The following is an 18,583-nucleotide window of genomic DNA, read 5'->3' as shown; positions in this document are numbered from 1 at the left end:
GGAGTGGTGGCGGAGGCTGATACAAGAATGGCATTATACAAGGAAAACAAAAGGGAGCAAAGACCAGATGTGTTAGTGGAACTTACTTCCAGTGTCTGCATCAGTGTAGGCTTAATGGCATCCTTCATTAAAACAGAAAGAGCACCCGTCACTCCCTAGATGAAAAAAATTACCAATGTAAAAGCCAATTGTGTCTAGTACCTGTTAATCAATTGTTTGAAATACTTAGTAAGGAAACATTATATGGAGAGTTAAACACAGACTGAGGCAACACATTAACAAAGCAACACACACCTTTTTACAGGAACACCTACATTAAGGACACACAGCATTGCGTCAGTTGCAATTCTTAGATCTTTAATTTGGTTTTTCAATTTTAATTTAGCAGTAAAATGCTAAATAAATGGGGGTCAAGTTAAATTTAAATATTCACTCAAGTTAATTGTGTGACAAATAAAAAGTTAATGACCTGTAGTAACAATCTTTCTGGTTGATACTCTACCAGCAGATTCCTCACCTGTAGAATAATACCAGGCTTCAGACTGGATTCGGAAACATCAAAGCTTTAAAGTCACCAGTAGGGGGCGCTGACCTTGTATTGATGCCGTAAGTGATGTCGGATGACTTAAACAAAGCTATATAGTGCGCCACCCCAGCAAGAGCGCTTCATTTTCCATCAGTGTTTTCGCAAACATTCTAGGCGAGTGGACCAAATAGCATTGAGCGGTGAAGTATCAACCTGCATTGAGATCTTATTAATCTTTTCCTATAACACTTCCATTAAAAAGGGGAAGCGGGAGGGATTGAAGAGAAATCTGCAGGTAGATAAGAGTATCCACCAGAAAGATCGTTACCGCAGGTAAGTAACTTTTTCTTATGATGGACACTTCTACCTGCATATTCCACATCTGTAGAATAGATTCTCAAGCAGTAACCTTCCTAGGAGGAGGGTTGAGGGGTGATTAAATAAGGAAATCTTGCAAGACTGATTTGGCGAACTGGCACCTTGGTATCCAGGCAGCAATGCTTAAGAGTGTATAGGGATGATGTTGACACAGTCAAGATCCGTGATTGGAACCCCTCTGGCAAGAGTGGAAAATGATTAGTTGACACTGGTGGAATGAGTGTCTTGAGAGGCCAAAGCATAGCTGGTCTTGATGGATGCAAAGAATTATCCACCTGGACAAATTCCCCTTCTGGACCGCTTTGCCTTTCTTGGAAAAGCAGCACTCTTTGGTGCGGTTTAGGTAGAAACTGACAGCCTGTCTAGGATCAAACCCATGAAGCTGCTCCCCCTCCGTGGGGTGGGGCAGGGGAAAGAAGGTGGGCAGGGGAAAGAAGGTTGGCAGGATGATGAACTGACTTAAGTGAAAGAGTCAACCACTGAAGGAAGGAAGCCCTGGTTTTCAGCACCAATTTGTCAGGGAAAAGGGGGTATAGCATGGAAAGGAGCCCGAGGCCTGAAACTCACTGACCAATCTGGCTGAGGTCATAACCATCAAGACAATGTTTGGGGTGGTGAACAACTACAAGTGGCAACTGTGCAGGGGCTCAAATTGAGAATACACAAAAAATCTAAGTCCCACTGGGGCATAACAAAGGGAATTGGCATGTATAGATTACTTAACCTTGTCAGAAACCACATCACAATAGGGTATTTGAACAGGTAAGGAGGTTCTGGGAGACAGAGGAATGCCGACAACACAGCAAAGTATCATTTACAGTATCTATTGCAAACCCCTTTGGTCTAGGGAGAGCGCAAACTGCAGAATCTAGGACAAAACATCATGCAAGTCTTTGGTGCTCTGTGCGCCACAAAGCAAAACTGTACCATCTCCCAGAATAAATGTATTTCATGGAAGGGAAATGAGCTGACAGTATGACGTCCACCACCTTCGGTGACAGCTGAAAGAAGCTTAAGTGTCCCTGCGCAATCTCCAGGCAGGCATGAAGGCAGATGCCTCAGAGATTGGGATGCAGCACCATTCTCCCTTACTGGGAGAGAAGGCATAGCCAGAATGGTAGCTTGACCAGGGGACATACAGCTGGCATTAAGCATTTTCCAAGGAGGCGTATAAGTCCACCTGAGGAACGCCTGCCCCACTGAGTGAAGATGTCCTTGACTACCTCCAACAGAAGACAAATTGGATCAGCGAGACAAAACCTGCTCAGGATGTCTACTCTGACACTCTGAGACCCCGCCAGGTGATTGTTAACCTGATCCCTTGGTGGCGTGCCCAAGATTACCTTAGGGCAAAAGAGTTGAGACCATACCCCCCTTGCTTGTTCATGGACCACATTGCTATTGTATTGTCTGTCGAGATCTGGACGGACTGACCTTGGAATGAGAGGTAGAAGACCTTGAGCGCTAGCCGAATCACCTGCATTACCAGCAGGTTGATGAGGAACAGGTGCTACACAGGACACTAAGCCCTCTGATCTTCAGATCCTCTAGATAAGCCCCCCCCCCCCCCCAAGAGTTCAGGCATCTATTACTATCATGGACACAGTTGGAGGAGGCTGAAGACCATCCCATGGGGTAGGTTCACCTCGTTCCCCTACCACAGCACATCCACTGCAGCACACTGAGATCATACTGGAGTCAGACAGGTCTCTCCTGTGCTGGAACCACTGCCTGTAGAGGCACCACTGCAGAGCCCTCATTTGCCAACGTGCATGTGTGACCAGTACAAATCAAGAAGGTGGCAGACTCAAAACTTTCAGGACCGGAACTTGTGCACCCTCCAGGAAGGATGGGACCATTTGCTGGATGTCGCAAATTCTTTCAGGAGGAGGAGGAACGACACAGAGAAGGGTAGAGTGCAGCACCGACCCTATAACAGGACATGCTTAGAGGACTCCAGGTGAGATGCTTGCGACTCAGGTGAGATTTGGGTCTGTTGATTGACAAGCACAAGTCAAACTGTAGAGAGACTGTTAACTGTAGATGATGCGTCATAATGTCCAGTGATACAGCTGTGATCAACCAGTGATCCAGGTACAAAAATATTGGGATGCCTGGCTTTCTAAGATGGTCTGCAACCACAGCATCACCTTGGTGAAGACTCATGGTGCCGATGCCAAATTTCAAATAGATTAATGAGCAATATGACATTCCTACTAGGCACTTAAGTTACAAAGCTTTGATCAGAGTGCTTCACTCAGGACTGGGGCATGAAAGCTAATGGACCGCCACTACATGTGGTTCTTCAGTGTCTTGATGTCATGGACCGTGGCAGACACCTCATTAGATTGTTGACCAGCGGGCCTGAGAGAATACACATTGGTATCTCCGGCTGGCCCAAGGGCAAAATGGGAGGCAGACCTTGGGAAGTCCTTCAATGACAAAGAATGGGACAGAGTATTAGAATACCCCGCTAAGGTGTTCAGAACCATCCGGTTCAAGCTCATCTAGTTCATCCTCTTACACAGCTTACCTCACTCCTACTGCACACATTGTCACTTGCTTAGTGCTGACATGAGCCACATGCTATGGTCCTGTCCATTCCTTTCACAGTACTGGACAGGGGTCACATTACAGCTCTGTCAAACCACAGGTAATGTCAAACTACACAGTTGCGAAGCTTGCGCATTAGGGCAGTTTCGGAAACTCCCAAGAAAAAGCCTGTAGCCTGCTTTATAGTCCTTGCTTTACTTCTTGCAAAATATATGGTGACTTTATACTGGAAAGCAATCGTAATGGCAAGGTTGTCTATGTGGTAACTATCGGTGTTAGTCTGGGCAGAGGCAGAGAGTGGTGCATTTCGATAGGAAGAGACCAAGGGCATGAGAAAGTACTTCTCCCAGGGGTGAGATGCACTGCTCAGTACTAACAGATTTAACCCAGAGATGACACTCGCCCACGTCGAATACATGATCCCTGGTTTGAGTACTTCACTGGTCTCTTCAGCCATCTTCTACTGGGGGTGGAGCATTGGGGGACTAGGGAACCCATCAGATGCACTGCTCTAACACCCCAGTCTTGTACGTTTTCACCTGCACAACCAAACAATTTTAAATGCAGCATGCAAGCTGCCCGTCCTGCCTTCCACTGAGCTAATCAACCATTGAGGATTCTATGTCAGGACCTGGAGGTGAGGATTAGGCTTTTCTTTCTTTCATTTTATTCAATAGCAGCCTTAGAAAAAACAACAGTGAAACAGTAAGACTTCATTTCCCATGAAGCCTATGGAGAAAAACAACAATGCCATGCAACAGTCCATTGTCCAATCAGGCGCCTCCTGGGATCATAACAAGCCCTGCTCTGTGCTGGACGTCCTCTTTCTTCGCTGCTAGCAGCCTCCCTCAGGTAAGTGTCCTTCCTTCAGTCACATTTGGGGCTGGTGGTTTGGGGGCACTTTCTATTGTGGATTGTCATAGTAGCTTACGGACCTTGCTGTCTCTATTGTTTGGGAATTCAATTGATATTTTGTTGGGAGCTTCTGCTCAGTGTGTGCGCTGTTCTTCGTTGTCCCTGAGGTTTCGGAGCGTCTGCTCCGTGTTTATTTCCAGGTTTGTTTTGCCGCAGCCGTCTTAGAGGGTTCAGTGTTTCGGAGCATCTGCGGAAAGGTTCTGTCTGCTCCTACGCGGCTGCGCAACAGTTCCTCACACCGGCGGGAGTGTGGCGGTCCGCCGACCATGAGAGGGCACGCATCCCTGGGTTTACCCTTCTGGCGCTAGTCTCTCCTCCGCGCGACGCGAGCGGAGGTTGCGGCATTCAGCGGCCGTTGCTGAGCGTCTCTGCCCGCGTCCCTGCTCTCTCGCACCAGCCGATATCTGCCTGAGGCTTGAACACCCCCGCGGGGGTAAGATTGTCCCATATAGTTACCGTGCACCTCTGAGAGTGCTCAGGCATTGCTTTTGGCCCGCATTAAGTGTTAGGGCGATTGGTGTGCTGCTTTGGGGCCTAGTGCAGGCCCTCTAAGTTTGACTTTTGATGGGGCGGGCCTGGTTTTCTCCATCTGTTTGACCTGGGTGACGTCCCTTTCACTTCGCTCTTACCTGGTGGGTGGCCACCGATATCTATCTTACTTACCTCATATCCTCAGCTTCTCCTTTGGGTAACATGGAGGAGTTTGACGATTATTATGAGGAGGAGGAATCCCAGTATTTCCCACTGTCGGATGAATTCTGCGACGCGGTTGACTCCTCCATTGTAAAGGCCGTCTCCGAGGCGGTAGCTCCTTTGGAGAAGAGATTGAAGAGGAGGTTGGATGACCTGGCGAAACTCCTTGAACACCTCCGTGCGAGGGAAGACGCTCCGGGGCCTTCTGGCTCCCTACCTTCAAAGTTGAGCCCCGCTTCCCAACCTGAGCAACCGCGTAAGCGTCCCCATTCCGATGGGGTGGATTCTGATGCCTTTGAGAGACTGCGACAAGCCTTTTTTGGACGCCCATACCACAGCCTTGCCGGCGGATCCTTCCCCGGCTGATCCTCCACCTGCAGGAGCTCCCGATCCGGTGCCTTCCACTCCTGCTTCGGAGGACTCCCAGGGTGCTTCTGATGGCGAATCGGACCAGGGCAGGTCGTGGCGCCCCTCTGCTTCCGGTTCTGTGGAACGTCCTCAACCCTCAGGTTCTCAGGGTGGTGTTCCATCGGACCTCCTTGATCCAGAGGACCTTTGGCATCCCCGCTTATCACAGTGGGTCTCCCTGCGATAAGGTGGCCAAGTATGTGGCGGCTTGCCTTCGGAAACACCTCGATCAGGGAGTCCGCTCACGCCTTCGGTACGAATGTCCGCACCCATCCCTGGAAGGGAAAGTGGCGGTGACGCCCGAGATTGATGCCAGAATGGCTACTTTTCTTACCAAGTAAGACCCGAAGAAGGGCATCGACCGATCCTGTGGTGCCTGCCAGGACAAGTTACTAGACATCACAGGTCCCCTAGTTAAAAAATTGCATATGGCTGAGGACACCAAAGCATCGGGTGCCGTTATTTCCCCCGAAACACTGTCCAGTTGGGCCCAACGGGCCATTTTTTTCCTGGGGAATACGAACTGCACCATTTCTACGGAAAGGCGCAGGTCACTTCTCATCAAATTGGACCCAAAGCTAGGTGAACTGGCGACATCTGAAGCGGGTCCGGTGGCGCAGGGTGGTCTTTTTGGAGACCCATTCGTTATGGAACTTGGCAAGTTCGTGTCCACATTTGATTCTCTGGACAGGGCGCAGTCCACGGTGAAGCGCATTTTCAATGCGCAGGTTTTCGGAGGGGCCGGTCATTTCAGGGGGCGCTCGGCTGGCCAGTTCTCGCAAGCAGCCTCTGGCAGAGGTCAGCAATCCCAGAGGGGGCAATACCAGGACTCCTCACATTTTGGTGGCTTCTACCCCACAAGAGGCCATTCCCGTCGCCGAGGCCAGCGTAACGGTGGGAGAGGCGCAGGCGGCCCAGCCAATCACGGTAACTTCCATGATTGTCTCATGTCAATGCTTGGGGGGCAGGTTGGCCCAGTTTCTGGACAATTGGCGGGCTCTGATGTCCGACGCTTGGGTGCTTCAAACCGTACAGGCGTTTCACAGAGTTTTTCGGTTCCCCAGTCCAGTCCTCTCCTCCAGCCTCAATAAGGTTCTCTGGTGTCGAGGCAGAATTGATACGCCTCGAGCTCCAGGAGCTCCTGCGCAAAGGGTCAATTTGCCACTCCCATCCCCAGCCCGGGGCCTTCCTCAGCAACATTTTTCTGGATCAGAAGCAGGATGGCGGACAGCATCCGGTGATAAACCTTCGGGAGTTCAACGAATGGCTTGTCTACCGGCATTGCAAAATTGAGGGGATCCACCTCCTCCGCGATCTGTTGCGTCCCAACGACTGGATGGTCCGTTTGGACCTCAAGCATGCTTACCTGAAGGTCCCCATCTTCCCGCCCCATCGTCTGTTCGTGCAGTTCCGGTGGCACGGCCAGATTTTCGAGTTCACTTCGCTTCCCTTTTGCCTGTCGTCCGCCCCTTGGTGTTTCACCAAGGTGTTACATCCGGTGGTGGAAGCGTTAAGGGCGCAGGGCATGAGGATGATTGTCTATCTAGACGACATGCTCTTCCGACATCAGTGCCCTCAGACTCTCTTGTTCCAATTCCGTTCCGTGGTACATCTTCTACAATCTCTTGGGTTTGTCATAAACCAAATGAAGTCTTGCCTCCACCCCACTCGCTCGATCACTTTTGTAGGTTTTGTGATCGATTCAGTGGCTGCGACTCTGTCTGCCTTCCAGGAAGATGACGAAGATCAGTCACGAGATCCGGCAATTGCTTCGGAAACAACTAACGTCTCTCCGCAGCATTGCCAGGGTAGTCGGGCTCCGGTCAGCCTCGATTCAGGCCATCTTTCCAGGTCCTTTGCATTTTCGGGCCCTTCAGCGTCTCAAAGCGTTCCACCTCCGCAGGGGTTTGACATACGCTCAGAAGGTACCGTTGTCCGAGGAGGTCAGAGACGAGCTTCAGTGGTGGCTCTCCCACATGGAAGCGTGGAACGGACGGGCCGTTTTTGGTTCCCGTCCCGACATGGTGATCGAGTCCGAAGCCAGCGGCTCCGGTTGGGGACCACATTGTGGCGAGCTCACTACAGGAGGCAGTTGGTCCGCCGAGAAAGGCTCCCTCCACATCAATTGTTTGGAGCTCATGGCCGGCTCTTTCGCGGTCAGCTGTTGGACGAAGGACGGGGCTCACTCGTGTGTCCACCTCAAAATAGACAATGTGGCGGCAGTACGCTACATCAATCATTTGGGAGGAACGCGTTCCAAAACCCTGGCAGATTTGGCCAAGGATTTTCGGGAATACTGCCTGGCCCATCAAGTGTCTGTGATTGCAGAGCATTTACTGGGGCGGCCAATCAGGTAGACAGTTAGCAGTCTCGGCATCTTCGAGACTCCAGCTTGTGGAAGCTTTTCCGACCGGTGTTCCTGACCTTGCAGGAGCATTGGGGTCCTTTTACTGTCGACCTCTTTGCCTCTCGCCTGGACTTTCAGATTCCCAGGTACTTCAGTGGGCGGCCAGATCCAGGAGCGTCAGCCACCGATGCCTTCCTTCAGGATTGGTCGTTGGAGAACGGTTATGCATTTCCTCCCTTCGCTATGATCATGAGGTTGACGACGCAGGTCCATCGGCAGGGGGCGGATATGGTGCAGATTACCTCGATTTGGAAAGCGCAATCCTGGTTTCCAGTTCTGATGCAACTTTCCTGGGCTTCTCCAATCCGTCTACCCTGGCTCCCTCATATCCTGCTCAATCCAGCGGGCAGCCCTCATCCCCTGATAGTGAGCGGCTCATTGGCCTTGATGGCGTGGCGGATTACAGGTCTCGATGGCAAGTCTCTGGGCTTTCGCTCCACGCTGCAGAGCTCCTATCCAGAGCATGGGCAGATGGTACCGTCAAGCGGTATCGCTCGGCGTGGTCCCGATGGATGGGTTGGTGTCTGCAACAGAGTTTGGATCCCGTGGGGGCAGATGTTCACATTCTGAATTTTCTGGCTTCCCTGGTTTCGGAGGGGTTAGCTTACAGGAAAATTAATACCTTTCGCTCTGCGATTTCGGCTGGACACACTGTGGTGGCGGATCATCCTGTGGGCGACCATTCCCTGGTGCGGAAGCTCCTTCAGGGGATTCGTCTTTCTCTTCCTCCTGAACCGTGGTATTCGGTACACTGGGATGTGAATAAGGTCTTACGCTTCTTGTCGGAATGGCCCAGCAACAAAGACCTGTCTTCAAAGCTGGCCATGTTGTTGTGTTTAGTGTCCTGCAGACGGGTTTCGAATGTTTGTGCCCTGGATATTACGGGGAGATCCTTCACGCCGGAAGGAGTCACCTTCCATGTGTCCCGGCGCAACAAGACCCAGTCTCGGGTCATTTCTTATCCGGCCTTCCCGGACTGCCCCAAACTCTGTGTTGTCAGGTGTATCAGAGCTTATGAGGCTATGACTGAGGACGTTCGCCCTCATGGGGAGAGTCAGCTTCTGATTGCTTTGCGGAAGCCTTTTCGGGCGATCTCTTCCCCGACGATTGCAAGATGGTTTAGTTGGGTGATGTTGAGGCCGGCATCGACACTAAGGTCTTCGGAGCACCCTCCGCTCAGGGTGCTATGGCATCCAAGGCCTTTGCGCTAGGAGAACGCTTGGAGGATATCTTGAATGCGGCAGACTGGTCTTCCGAGTCAACCTTTAAAAGGTTTTACTTCTAGCCAGTCACCTCCATTGTGTACCTGGTGGTGGATAAGCTTTGAACTAGCCTAATCCTCGCCTCTGGGTCCTGACATAGAATGAAAAATGTCCTAGCTTTCGTAACGGAAAGTTTCAATTCTATTAAGGACTCGGAGGCGAGGATTAGCCCGCCCTCAGGATACTCCTGGCCACACCCGGGCTCATCAGGATGTGTCGTCAGGCGTAAGTAAAGCGTTTTCCTGTTCAGTGGTGCCTATTGTGAATATTGCCTTTTGCTTCTGTGCTGGTGACTGATTCGCAGATTTTACGACTCCTTTTTTCTGCCTGCAGGGACAGAGTCGCCGAAGCAGGACTAGGAATGCGGACGGTCAGCTTTGTCGCAGGAAGAAAGAGGACGTCCAGCACAGAGCAGGGCTTGTTATGATCCCAGGAGGTGCCTGATTGGACAATGGATTGTTGCATGGCATTGTTGTTTTTCTCCAAAGGAGTCATGGGTAATGAAGTCCTACTGTTGTTTTTTCTAAGGCTGCTATTCAATACAATGGAAGAAAGAAAAGCCTAACCCTCGCCTCCGAGTCCTTAATAGAATTGAAACTTTCCGTTACGAAAGCTAGGAAATTTTTCATTGTCCGCCACAGGCGCTCGTTAATGTTTCACATGGTTTGATTTACTTTTTTCCTCACCCTCTGTTGAGTGGTGCCTCACTAGTTAAATCTGCGCAAGAAAATATCCATAACAGAACACTAATAGAGTACCTATAACCAGGTTAACAGTTTAGAGACACGTTCACATGCTCATAAATGATTGCGCATATGCTGTGCTGTTCACTTTATACGTTACTGAATGTATCCCATGTAAATAGAGATACGTTTGCCTTGTTTACAAACTTAATAAAGTACCTTAAAAAAAGTGCTGATGCCAAACGGGAGTACTGCAAACTGGCAATGGGTAGAAACCACCACAAAATGGGAGTACTTCTGTTGGGACCGAAATGTGGAAATACACATCCTGCAGGTTGAGAGACACCATCTAGTCTCCTACTTCCAGCGCCAGAAGTAGCTGTGCAAGGTTCAGCATCTTGAACTTCTCCTTCCGGAGGAAAAGACTCCGGTCCTGTGATCAGACAAACACAAACATCCTTCTTGGAAACAAGACAGACAGGAGGAACATCCTTGCCCAATTTCCTGCTTTTACAATAACTCCACGCCTCCTGTCAGGAGGAGTGCTGCCACCTTCTCTTGCAGGAAGTGGAGATGGTGGGGTGACCAGGCTGTGGCTTTGCTCTGGTTTTGCTCACCCTAAAATGTTTCAAGGCAGAGTCCGCTTTGCCCACGAATAAAGAAGCTTCATCAAAGGGGGTGGGGGGGGGGGGGGGGGCTCATAAGGTTAGCCTTCCCATCAGATGAAAAACCGCAAATCCAAAGCCACACATGTCAACCTATAAAGGCAGAGGTCCCCATGGCACGTGCCACAGAATCTACAGTGTCCAGGCCATACTTGGAAGATATGATGGGAGGCATTTTGTCCATCTGAAGGCCTCCTGAAAGCATGCTCTCATGTCCTCCGGGACATGTGGAGAGACTAACTAGACTATGTAACATAAGGCAAGTTTATACCATGCTAGAAAGCAGTTGGGACTTCAAAGCCATGCTGCCCGTCGCACAAGTTACTACTTGTGTAACGATATATTTGTAAGAGACATTAGTTAGTGATAGATTTCTTACCTTACAATATTCCCCAGGCGTCAGAGTTGACGTCACCGAGACTACTTAGGCGCCACCCATGCGCATTGACGTCAGTTCTGTACACGACTTTTCGCGCCAGGAACGCAGAGCCATGCAAGAAAATTACCACTGGTGCCATGAAACTAGGACCCTGAAAGGGGATGACCTTAACCCTAGAAACATTTCGCAGAACGGGGAGGATGGGTGGGGCGGTAAGGAATCTATCACTAACTAATGTCTCTTACAGATATATCGTTACACAAGTAGTAACTTGTGCATCTGAAAGAGACACGTTAGTGATAGATTCCTTACCTTAGAATAGACACCCAAGCAATACCAACCCCGATGGGAGGGTCTGCGAACAGATTACACCAGAAAGTCACGCAGAACAGAACGGCCAAAAAAGCGGTCTCTTCGGACTTGACTGTCAAGGCAGTAATGCTTGGTAAATGTGTACAGCGAGGCCCACTTAGCTGCCTGACAAAAGTCCTGCAAGGGAACACTGCGTCCCAAGGCAGTAGTGGCTGCCGTTGCCCTGGTAGAATGGGCACGCAGCCCCACAGGAGGATCCTTCTTAGCCAAGGAGTAACATGCTTTGATGCACAGAACGACCCACCGCGAGATGATTCGTTTGCACACAGCTCGACCCTTTTTGGCTCACACATAGCCAACAAAGAGCTGGTCATCCACCCGGAACTGCTGTGTACACTGAAGATATAATGCGAGCACACGTTTTGGGTCCAGACGGTGAAGCCTCTCCTCCTCCCTTGAAGGATACGGAGGCGGAAAAAAGGAGGGGAAAGTGATGGGCTGCCCGATGTGGATGGCGTGACAACCTTTGGCAAAAAAGGACGGGTCCTTAACACCACATTGTCTGGATGAACAGAAAGGAAAGGAGGTTTGGAAGAAAGAGCCAGGAGCTCACTCACTCTTCTGGCAGAGGTGATAGCTACCAGGAAAGCCGTCGTAAGAGTAAGGAGACGCAAAGGACAGGTATGAAGGTGCTCGAAGGGAGCGCACATCAGATTCAAGTCCCATTGAGGCATTATGAACGGCACAGGAGGAAACGTGTGCGTAATGCCTTTCAGGAAACGGTTAACAACCAGGGACTTAAAGAGACTAGGCTGATCTGGAAGCCTCAGAAAGGTGGAGATGGCCGAAAGATAACCTTTGATAGTGCCCAGAGCAGAGCCCTGCTGGGCCAAGGAGAGGAGGAACAGAAGGACCTCAAAAAGAGGGGCAGAAAGGGGATCCATAGACTTTGCTGCGCACCATGCTACAAACTTGTTGCACCGGCAGGCATGCACTGTCTTAGTGGAGGGATGTCTGGCTGCCAAAATGACATCACAGACTTTGAAAGGCAGATTGAAAGCTGTCAACTGTCGCCGTTCAATCTCCACGCATGGAGGAGGAGGCTGGACAGGTTAGGGTGGAGGACCGTCCCCTGCTGCGACAGAAGATCCTCACGAAGAGGCAGTCGGATCGGGGGATCGATCGCCATGCTGAGTAGCTCGGGATACCAGTATCTTCGCGCCTAATCCGGAGCCACAAGAATGACTTTGGCCCGGTCGCGCCGAATCTTCTTCAGCACTCTGGCCAGAAGTGGTATAGGCGGAAAGGCATACAAGAGACCGCAACTCCACTCGCAACGAAAAGCGTCGCCGAGAAAGTGACGCATTGGAAATTCCACCGCGCAGAACTGATAACATTGCATGTTCACTTCGGTGGCGAATAGATCTAACTAAGGCTCTCCCCATGCCACTCGTGATCCACCATGCACCGGCGGCTGAGTTCGTCCGCCCTGGCGTTCAGAGAACCTGCCAGCTGTTGAACCACCAAGGTAATGCCTTGACGTTCCAGCCATGTCCAGAGGCGCAGAGCCTCCTGACATAGGGTCCACGACCCCACCCCGCCCTGCTTGTTGCAATACCACATGGCGGTGGTGTTGTCCGTGAACACCTGCACGACACTTCCCTGGAGAGAGGGAAGGAATGCCTTCAGTGCAAGCCGGATCGCCCAAAGCTCCAACAGATTGATTTGGAGCCGGGACTCGGCCGCAGACCAGAGTCCTCTGATCTCCGCCTCCCCCAAGTGGCCTCCCCATTCCACGAGGGACGCCACAGTCACCACTGTGTGCTACGGTTGGGGAATGGAGAGGGATCTGCCATTGACTCAATCACAATTCATGAGCCACCACTGCAATTGTCGTGCAGTGCCCTCCGAGATCCGGACATGATCGGACAGGTCGCCCTGATGCTGCGCGCCCACTGGAACTTCAGGTCGCACTGCAGAGCCCGCATATGCCATCTGGCATGTGACACCAGCAGGATGCAGGAGGCCATCAGGCCCAGGAGTCAGAGGGTCATCCTGACTGAAACCCAGGATAGAGGCTGAAAGATCGGAATCATAGCCTGAATATCCCGGACTCGCTGCTCGGAGGATAAACCCGAAACAGCGTCGAATCCAGAACCGCTCCGATTAAGGAGAACTTCTGAGAGGGACTCAGGTGTGACTTCGGCACATTGATGGAGAACCCCAGTAGATGCAGGAGGTTGGCCATAGTCCGAAGGTGGTTGACGAATGCCTCGGGTGAGCCCGCCTTCAGCAACCAGTCGTCGAGGTAAGGGAAGACTGACAGACCTGACCTGCGCAGGCGAGCTGTGACCACCGCCATCACCTTCGTGAACACCCGAGGGGCACTGGTAAGGCCGAAGGGGAGCACAGCACAATGAAAATGCTCCTGGCCTACCGTGAACCGCAGGCAACGCTGGTGGGCCGGCAGGACAGGGATGTGAAAATATGCGTCCTGCAAGTCCAACGCTACCATCCAGTCTCCAGGGTCGTGGGCAGCCAAGACCTGAACCAGAGTCAGCATTTTGAACTTCTCCTTCCGGAGGAAACGATTGATGTTCCGGCGGTCCAAGATGGGACGCAGACCCCCTTTGTCCTTCTTGGGGACCAGAAAGTAGTGGGAATTACAACCACTCCCTACTTCCGGCCCAGGAATGCGCTCGATGGCCCCCTTGGCCAAGAGGGCCGTGACTTCCTGCTGGAGCACAACCAAGTAATCCCCCGACATGCGGTGGCACCGAGGTGGCATGGCGGGAGGGGAGGACTGAAGGGGGAAGAGAATAACCCCTGCGGATGATCTGCAACACCCACTTGTCCGATGTGATATCACGCCAGTGGGGGAGGTGCTGGCGGATCCTGCCACCCACTGGCGTGGGGTGCTCCACAAAGCTCGGATTAGGAAGGCTTGGAGGTGGAATCAGCGGGGGCGGAGGTGGACTGACCCCCAAGCTGATTCCCAGACCCGCCCCCTGCAGAAGCGGCATCCGTGGCCGCGCTGAGGCTGGTTCTGCACAGGCTTGCTGAAGGAACGTGCGTGGGCGCCTCTGCCGTGGCCACGAAAGGAACAAAAACCAAGAGTGGCCGGGCTCTTTGTGGAAAGACCCAAGGACTTGGCCATGGCGCACGAGTCCTTAAAACGCTCCAGTGCACTGTCGGCCTTATCGCCAAACAGGCGAGTGCCATCAGAGGGCGTGTCCATGAGCGAGCTCTGGACATCAGGCGAGAACCCGGTGGATCTCAACCAGGCGTGGCGACAAAGCGCCACAGTCATAGAAATCGCCCTGCCCAGTGAGTCGGCGGTGTCCAAACCACACCGAATGGCGAACTTAGCCGCATCCTTACCCTCAGCAACTGCTTGGGACAGCACAGCGTGGACCTCCTCAGGACACTGAGGCAACACCTGAGCAACCGTATCCCACACCGCATGGGAATAGCGGCCCAATAAGCAGGGGGTGTTCACCGACCGCAGCCCCAAGCTGGCCGAAGAGAACAACCGCTTGCCAAACTGTTCCAGCTTCTTAAGAGTCCTTATCCGGCGGAGTCGTGGGAAAGGTGCTCTACTACGTCGAGGCTTGGATGACCAGACTCGGGCATAGGATGAGTGGTCAGAAACGCGGGGTCGCCAGGTGGTGATGCCTGGCAACATTCTTACCCACAGGCGCCCTCGTGGCCGGCCTCAACCAAGTGCCCAACAAAACGTCAGTGAGGGTGTCGTTAAAGGGGAGCTGGGGCTCCGACGAAGTGGACGCCGTCTGGAGCACCTCCGTGAGGAGATTGGTTTTGAGGGCCACCGTAGGAAGATCGAGGTTAAGGACCTCAGCTGCCCGACGGAGCACCATCGTGTAGGAGGCGCCCTCCTCCATGGTAGGTGGGGGAGAGGCAAACCCCGGTTAAGAAGAGACATCGAGGTCACCGGCTTCCTCCAAGTCGTCCACCCTGTCCTGCTCGGAGTCACACTGATGGGCAAGAGGGTCCTCGGACCCCTGCCAGTCGTCCTCCACCTCTGACGTGTGGTGAACAGACCGCGGCGGCAGAGCTGGAGCCAGAGAAGGAACATATGGTGTCAAAAAAGGTGCCGTGAACGGCGCCGGCCGGGGCCGAGCCGGCGCCTCGTCCCAATGCGGATCCCAGGTAGGAACAATATGGTCCTCGAACCTGAGCAAAGGCGGGACAAACTGCACCCACTGCGGCGCCAGAGGGGAGGGTGGTGCTGGGGCCAGAGCCAGCAGCGCTGGACCTCGTGGCGCAGGAGCCAATGGCATAGGATCCTGTGGCGCCAAAGCCGGATCTGCCGACGGCCCAACAGGATCCGGATACGGGACCGCAGGTACGAAGCCTAAAAAGGCGGTCCATGTTGGCAAGATATTCTTGTACCTGTTCGGGAGTCGCCGACGGACCCAGGTAAGGCGGGTAGGCCATGGGAATCCCAGGCTCCAAGGGAGCCGCAGGGGCAGAACCCCTCTCTCCCTCGTCCGCATCAGAGGACCGACAGGGGGACGTCTGAGAGCGAACACGCTTCTTCGACTTCTTTTTATGTCGTTGCTTACCAGAATCCGAGGGCGAAGACTTGGGAGCCCGAGGAGCAACAACTGCGGCCACGCGAGCATTCCCGGGAATGGTTCCTGGACCTGGAAAGGCACTGGGACGAGTGCCGGACCTCCAGCAGCTTCCGGCGCTGCTCCCTCAAGGCCTTCGGGGCCATGGCCTGACAGTCCCGGGAGTCGTGGTCGGTCTCCAGGCAGCAGAGGCAAACATCGTGGGGGTCCGCCACCGACATTGCGACGGCAGCCCCCCACAGGACTTAAATCCAGGCATCCCTACGTGCACCAAGAAGAAAAGGGAGACAAAAAGTCTCAAAAATGTAGTTAAAAAGTGACTAAGAACGTGCTCTAACCTGATCTGCGCTTGTCTGGCACGGAAAAAGAAAGAACTGACGTCAGTGCGCATGGGTGGCGCCCAAGTAGTCTCCGTGACGTCATCTCGGCGCATACGACGCCAGTGACGGACGCGGAAGCACGATGCCACCTACTGACGTGCAGGGGTGCTGGTACAAAAAGACTTTCCGGATCCAGTCCTACGCCTGGGGATTTTCTAAGGTAAGGAATCTATCACTAACGTGTCTCTTTCAGATGGAAACATCTTTTTGTCCCATGGTTGAAGTCATTTTGACTCCCTGTCTACGGACACTGAAGGGAAGATACTCGAAACTTGTCCAGAGGAGCAAGAAGCCCAACAGCCAAGCTCTCTGGTTACAGGTGTGCAGAGAGGAAGGGAGGATGCCCCGATGCAGGGCGGTAACTTCTTGCCACCAATCTGTTTACTCCAGTGATGTTGTTGGCTTCTCCTTGGCTGTGATGACCAGTTCCACCAAGGTTTCTTTGAAAGGAAGCAGGGATTCGGAGGTTGGTGCTGACAGAAAAAGGATTTCCATGAAGACATTAGTTTTGACATGTACTGATGGCAGATGTAGATCCAGTACCTTGGCTGCTTCTTGACCACCAAGCGAAATGACATGTGGGGTTCGTGGTCCAGTGCTGGCTTCTATCTCCATTACTGGTGAGGTGCCCTGCTTACTGGCCAAGGATACGCTTGTCAACTCATGCTGCTGGTCCTTCATATCATGATGTAAGCGCAGAGTTTGAGGTGGTCTGACTTGGACCCAAGGAGCTCATGTGATGCAGCACCAGTGGATCTGACTTCGGAGATGGCGGGCCAGTGGCTTCTGTGGCAGAGCCGGCCATGGCAGCGATAACTGAGGAGTGGTATAGTTGTGCACCAGAGTAAAAGCAGGTGCAGGCACCGGCTCACACGGTCCAGCACCGAATGGTACCAGCATTAAAGGCATGAACATGGGTAGGCTGTACGGCGTGATGGGGCTAAAGGTGCACGGGATGGAGCCGTGGCCTGGTGAATAGTCTTAACATCCCGTTAATAAAGCCCGCTGTGGTAAATATTCTTAACATCCCGTTGAGAAACCCCGCTGGGTTCAAACCCTGCACTGGTAATTCCAGGTATGAGGGAGCCGGTGACGGAAATACTGGAAACTTTTGCAGTCAATGCCAAAAATTGCTAGAGGAGATTTAGGAGGGGCCAGGGCTGGGTCAGAGAGAGGCGTGGAGCTGCTCTGAGGAGTTTTAGTTGGTCCCTCCGCAAACTCTGGCTCCAAGAATGAATATATTGTGGGAGTTGAACGACATCTAGGCGCTCTACCAAGTCCATTTTTTTGTGCTTCTTGCGTTTCTGCTTCCCTCCCCAAGGAAAGCGAGGAAGGAAAGATCTTGAACGGAGCCTTGAGCAACGATGGCTCTGCCTGTCATCGCGAACAAAGGCCATGAACAACTTGGCCTCTCACTCCTTGGTAGCCTTAGGGTGCATAAGGCGGCAAGAATCGCAGTATCAAGAGTCACTGTCCGACTCCAAGCACCACAGGTAGATGGAATAAGGGACTGTTATAGACATCTGTGTCCCTCGCAATCTCTATAAGGATTAAAGCCTGAATGCTTGGAAGGAGACATCATACTGCACTAAAGATTTTGTTTTTATGCGAGAACTCAGAACTCTCTGGATGAAGGGTGATCTGGATCCACATCAAAGGCACAGAAAAAAGGGACCTGGAAACTGAAGTCATTGCACCGTTGGGAAGGGGGGTGCTGTATGGCTTTAGCGATGTCATCTGATATTCCTTCCAGTGCTGATACCAGGCGAGGGCCCCCTACCAGCAACTTCAGAGCTTTAAACTTTCCAGATCCACTCTGACACCCAAGGTTATTCTACGGGTGAGGCATCTGCAGGTAGAAGTAACCATCAGAAGTAGTGTTTGGTTTCCTTTAAGGCTCTTAAGATAAATGTAACCTTGGTAGAGGATGCGGACTTTGAATGCGGCAGAACAGTTGACATGTTAAAATACCCATGTACCCGTTTCAGCAATGGACCAACCACCCTATTTACGCCATTAAAAATAGCTGTTTCGAAGGCCAATGGATTACCTTACTGAAAGTTGGTTAGCATTTGACCCGTAAATGGAAACTAAGGAATGAAATGTAAGATGGAGGGGTCGAATCTACTTCAATGTGGAAGGAGCTTTTGTACTTTCATCAAAATGTGCACTTACACTTGATTTCGTCCACATGTATATGTTAATGTGGTACTATTACCTTTGAAACGATTTTGCTATGACTCCTTAAGGGCGTTTTCTTTCTGGCTCCTGCTAATTTGGCCTCAGTTAGGGCTTAACGCCATCTTGCTCAAAATGGCTGTTTATGCTTTATTATTATTTCAGTTCCATATAGTCAAGCAAGATGTGGATTTGTTTACTTCTGAATGACACTGCTCTTGAAGAGGCCTCTTCAACATGGCCTCCCTA

General features: G+C 52.0%; 1 protein-coding gene and 1 long non-coding RNA gene across 4 annotated transcripts in view; one reads left to right on the top strand and one right to left on the bottom strand.

The window, feature by feature from the left end:
- Positions 1–18,583, bottom strand: part of MTHFD1L (methylenetetrahydrofolate dehydrogenase (NADP+ dependent) 1 like) — a 1,409,858-nt gene that overhangs the window by 754,309 nt on the left and 636,966 nt on the right. For all 3 annotated transcript variants that reach the window (XM_085612491.1, XM_085612490.1, XM_085612492.1), the window contains exon 19: positions 87–155. In XM_085612491.1, coding sequence (XP_085468617.1) covers positions 87–155 — 69 coding nt within the window. The remainder of the gene's footprint in view (positions 1–86; positions 156–18,583) is intronic.
- Positions 1–18,583, top strand: part of LOC146821500 (uncharacterized) — a 223,604-nt gene that overhangs the window by 45,522 nt on the left and 159,499 nt on the right. The gene's annotated exons all lie outside the window — the stretch shown is intronic.

The sequence above is a fragment of the Triturus cristatus genome, chromosome 6 (assembly GCF_964204655.1).
Source record: "Triturus cristatus chromosome 6, aTriCri1.1, whole genome shotgun sequence".
NCBI classification, from domain to species: domain Eukaryota; kingdom Metazoa; phylum Chordata; class Amphibia; order Caudata; family Salamandridae; genus Triturus; species Triturus cristatus.
Note: the sequence above shows the minus strand (reverse complement) of the source record. Positions and strands in the feature narration are given on the sequence as shown.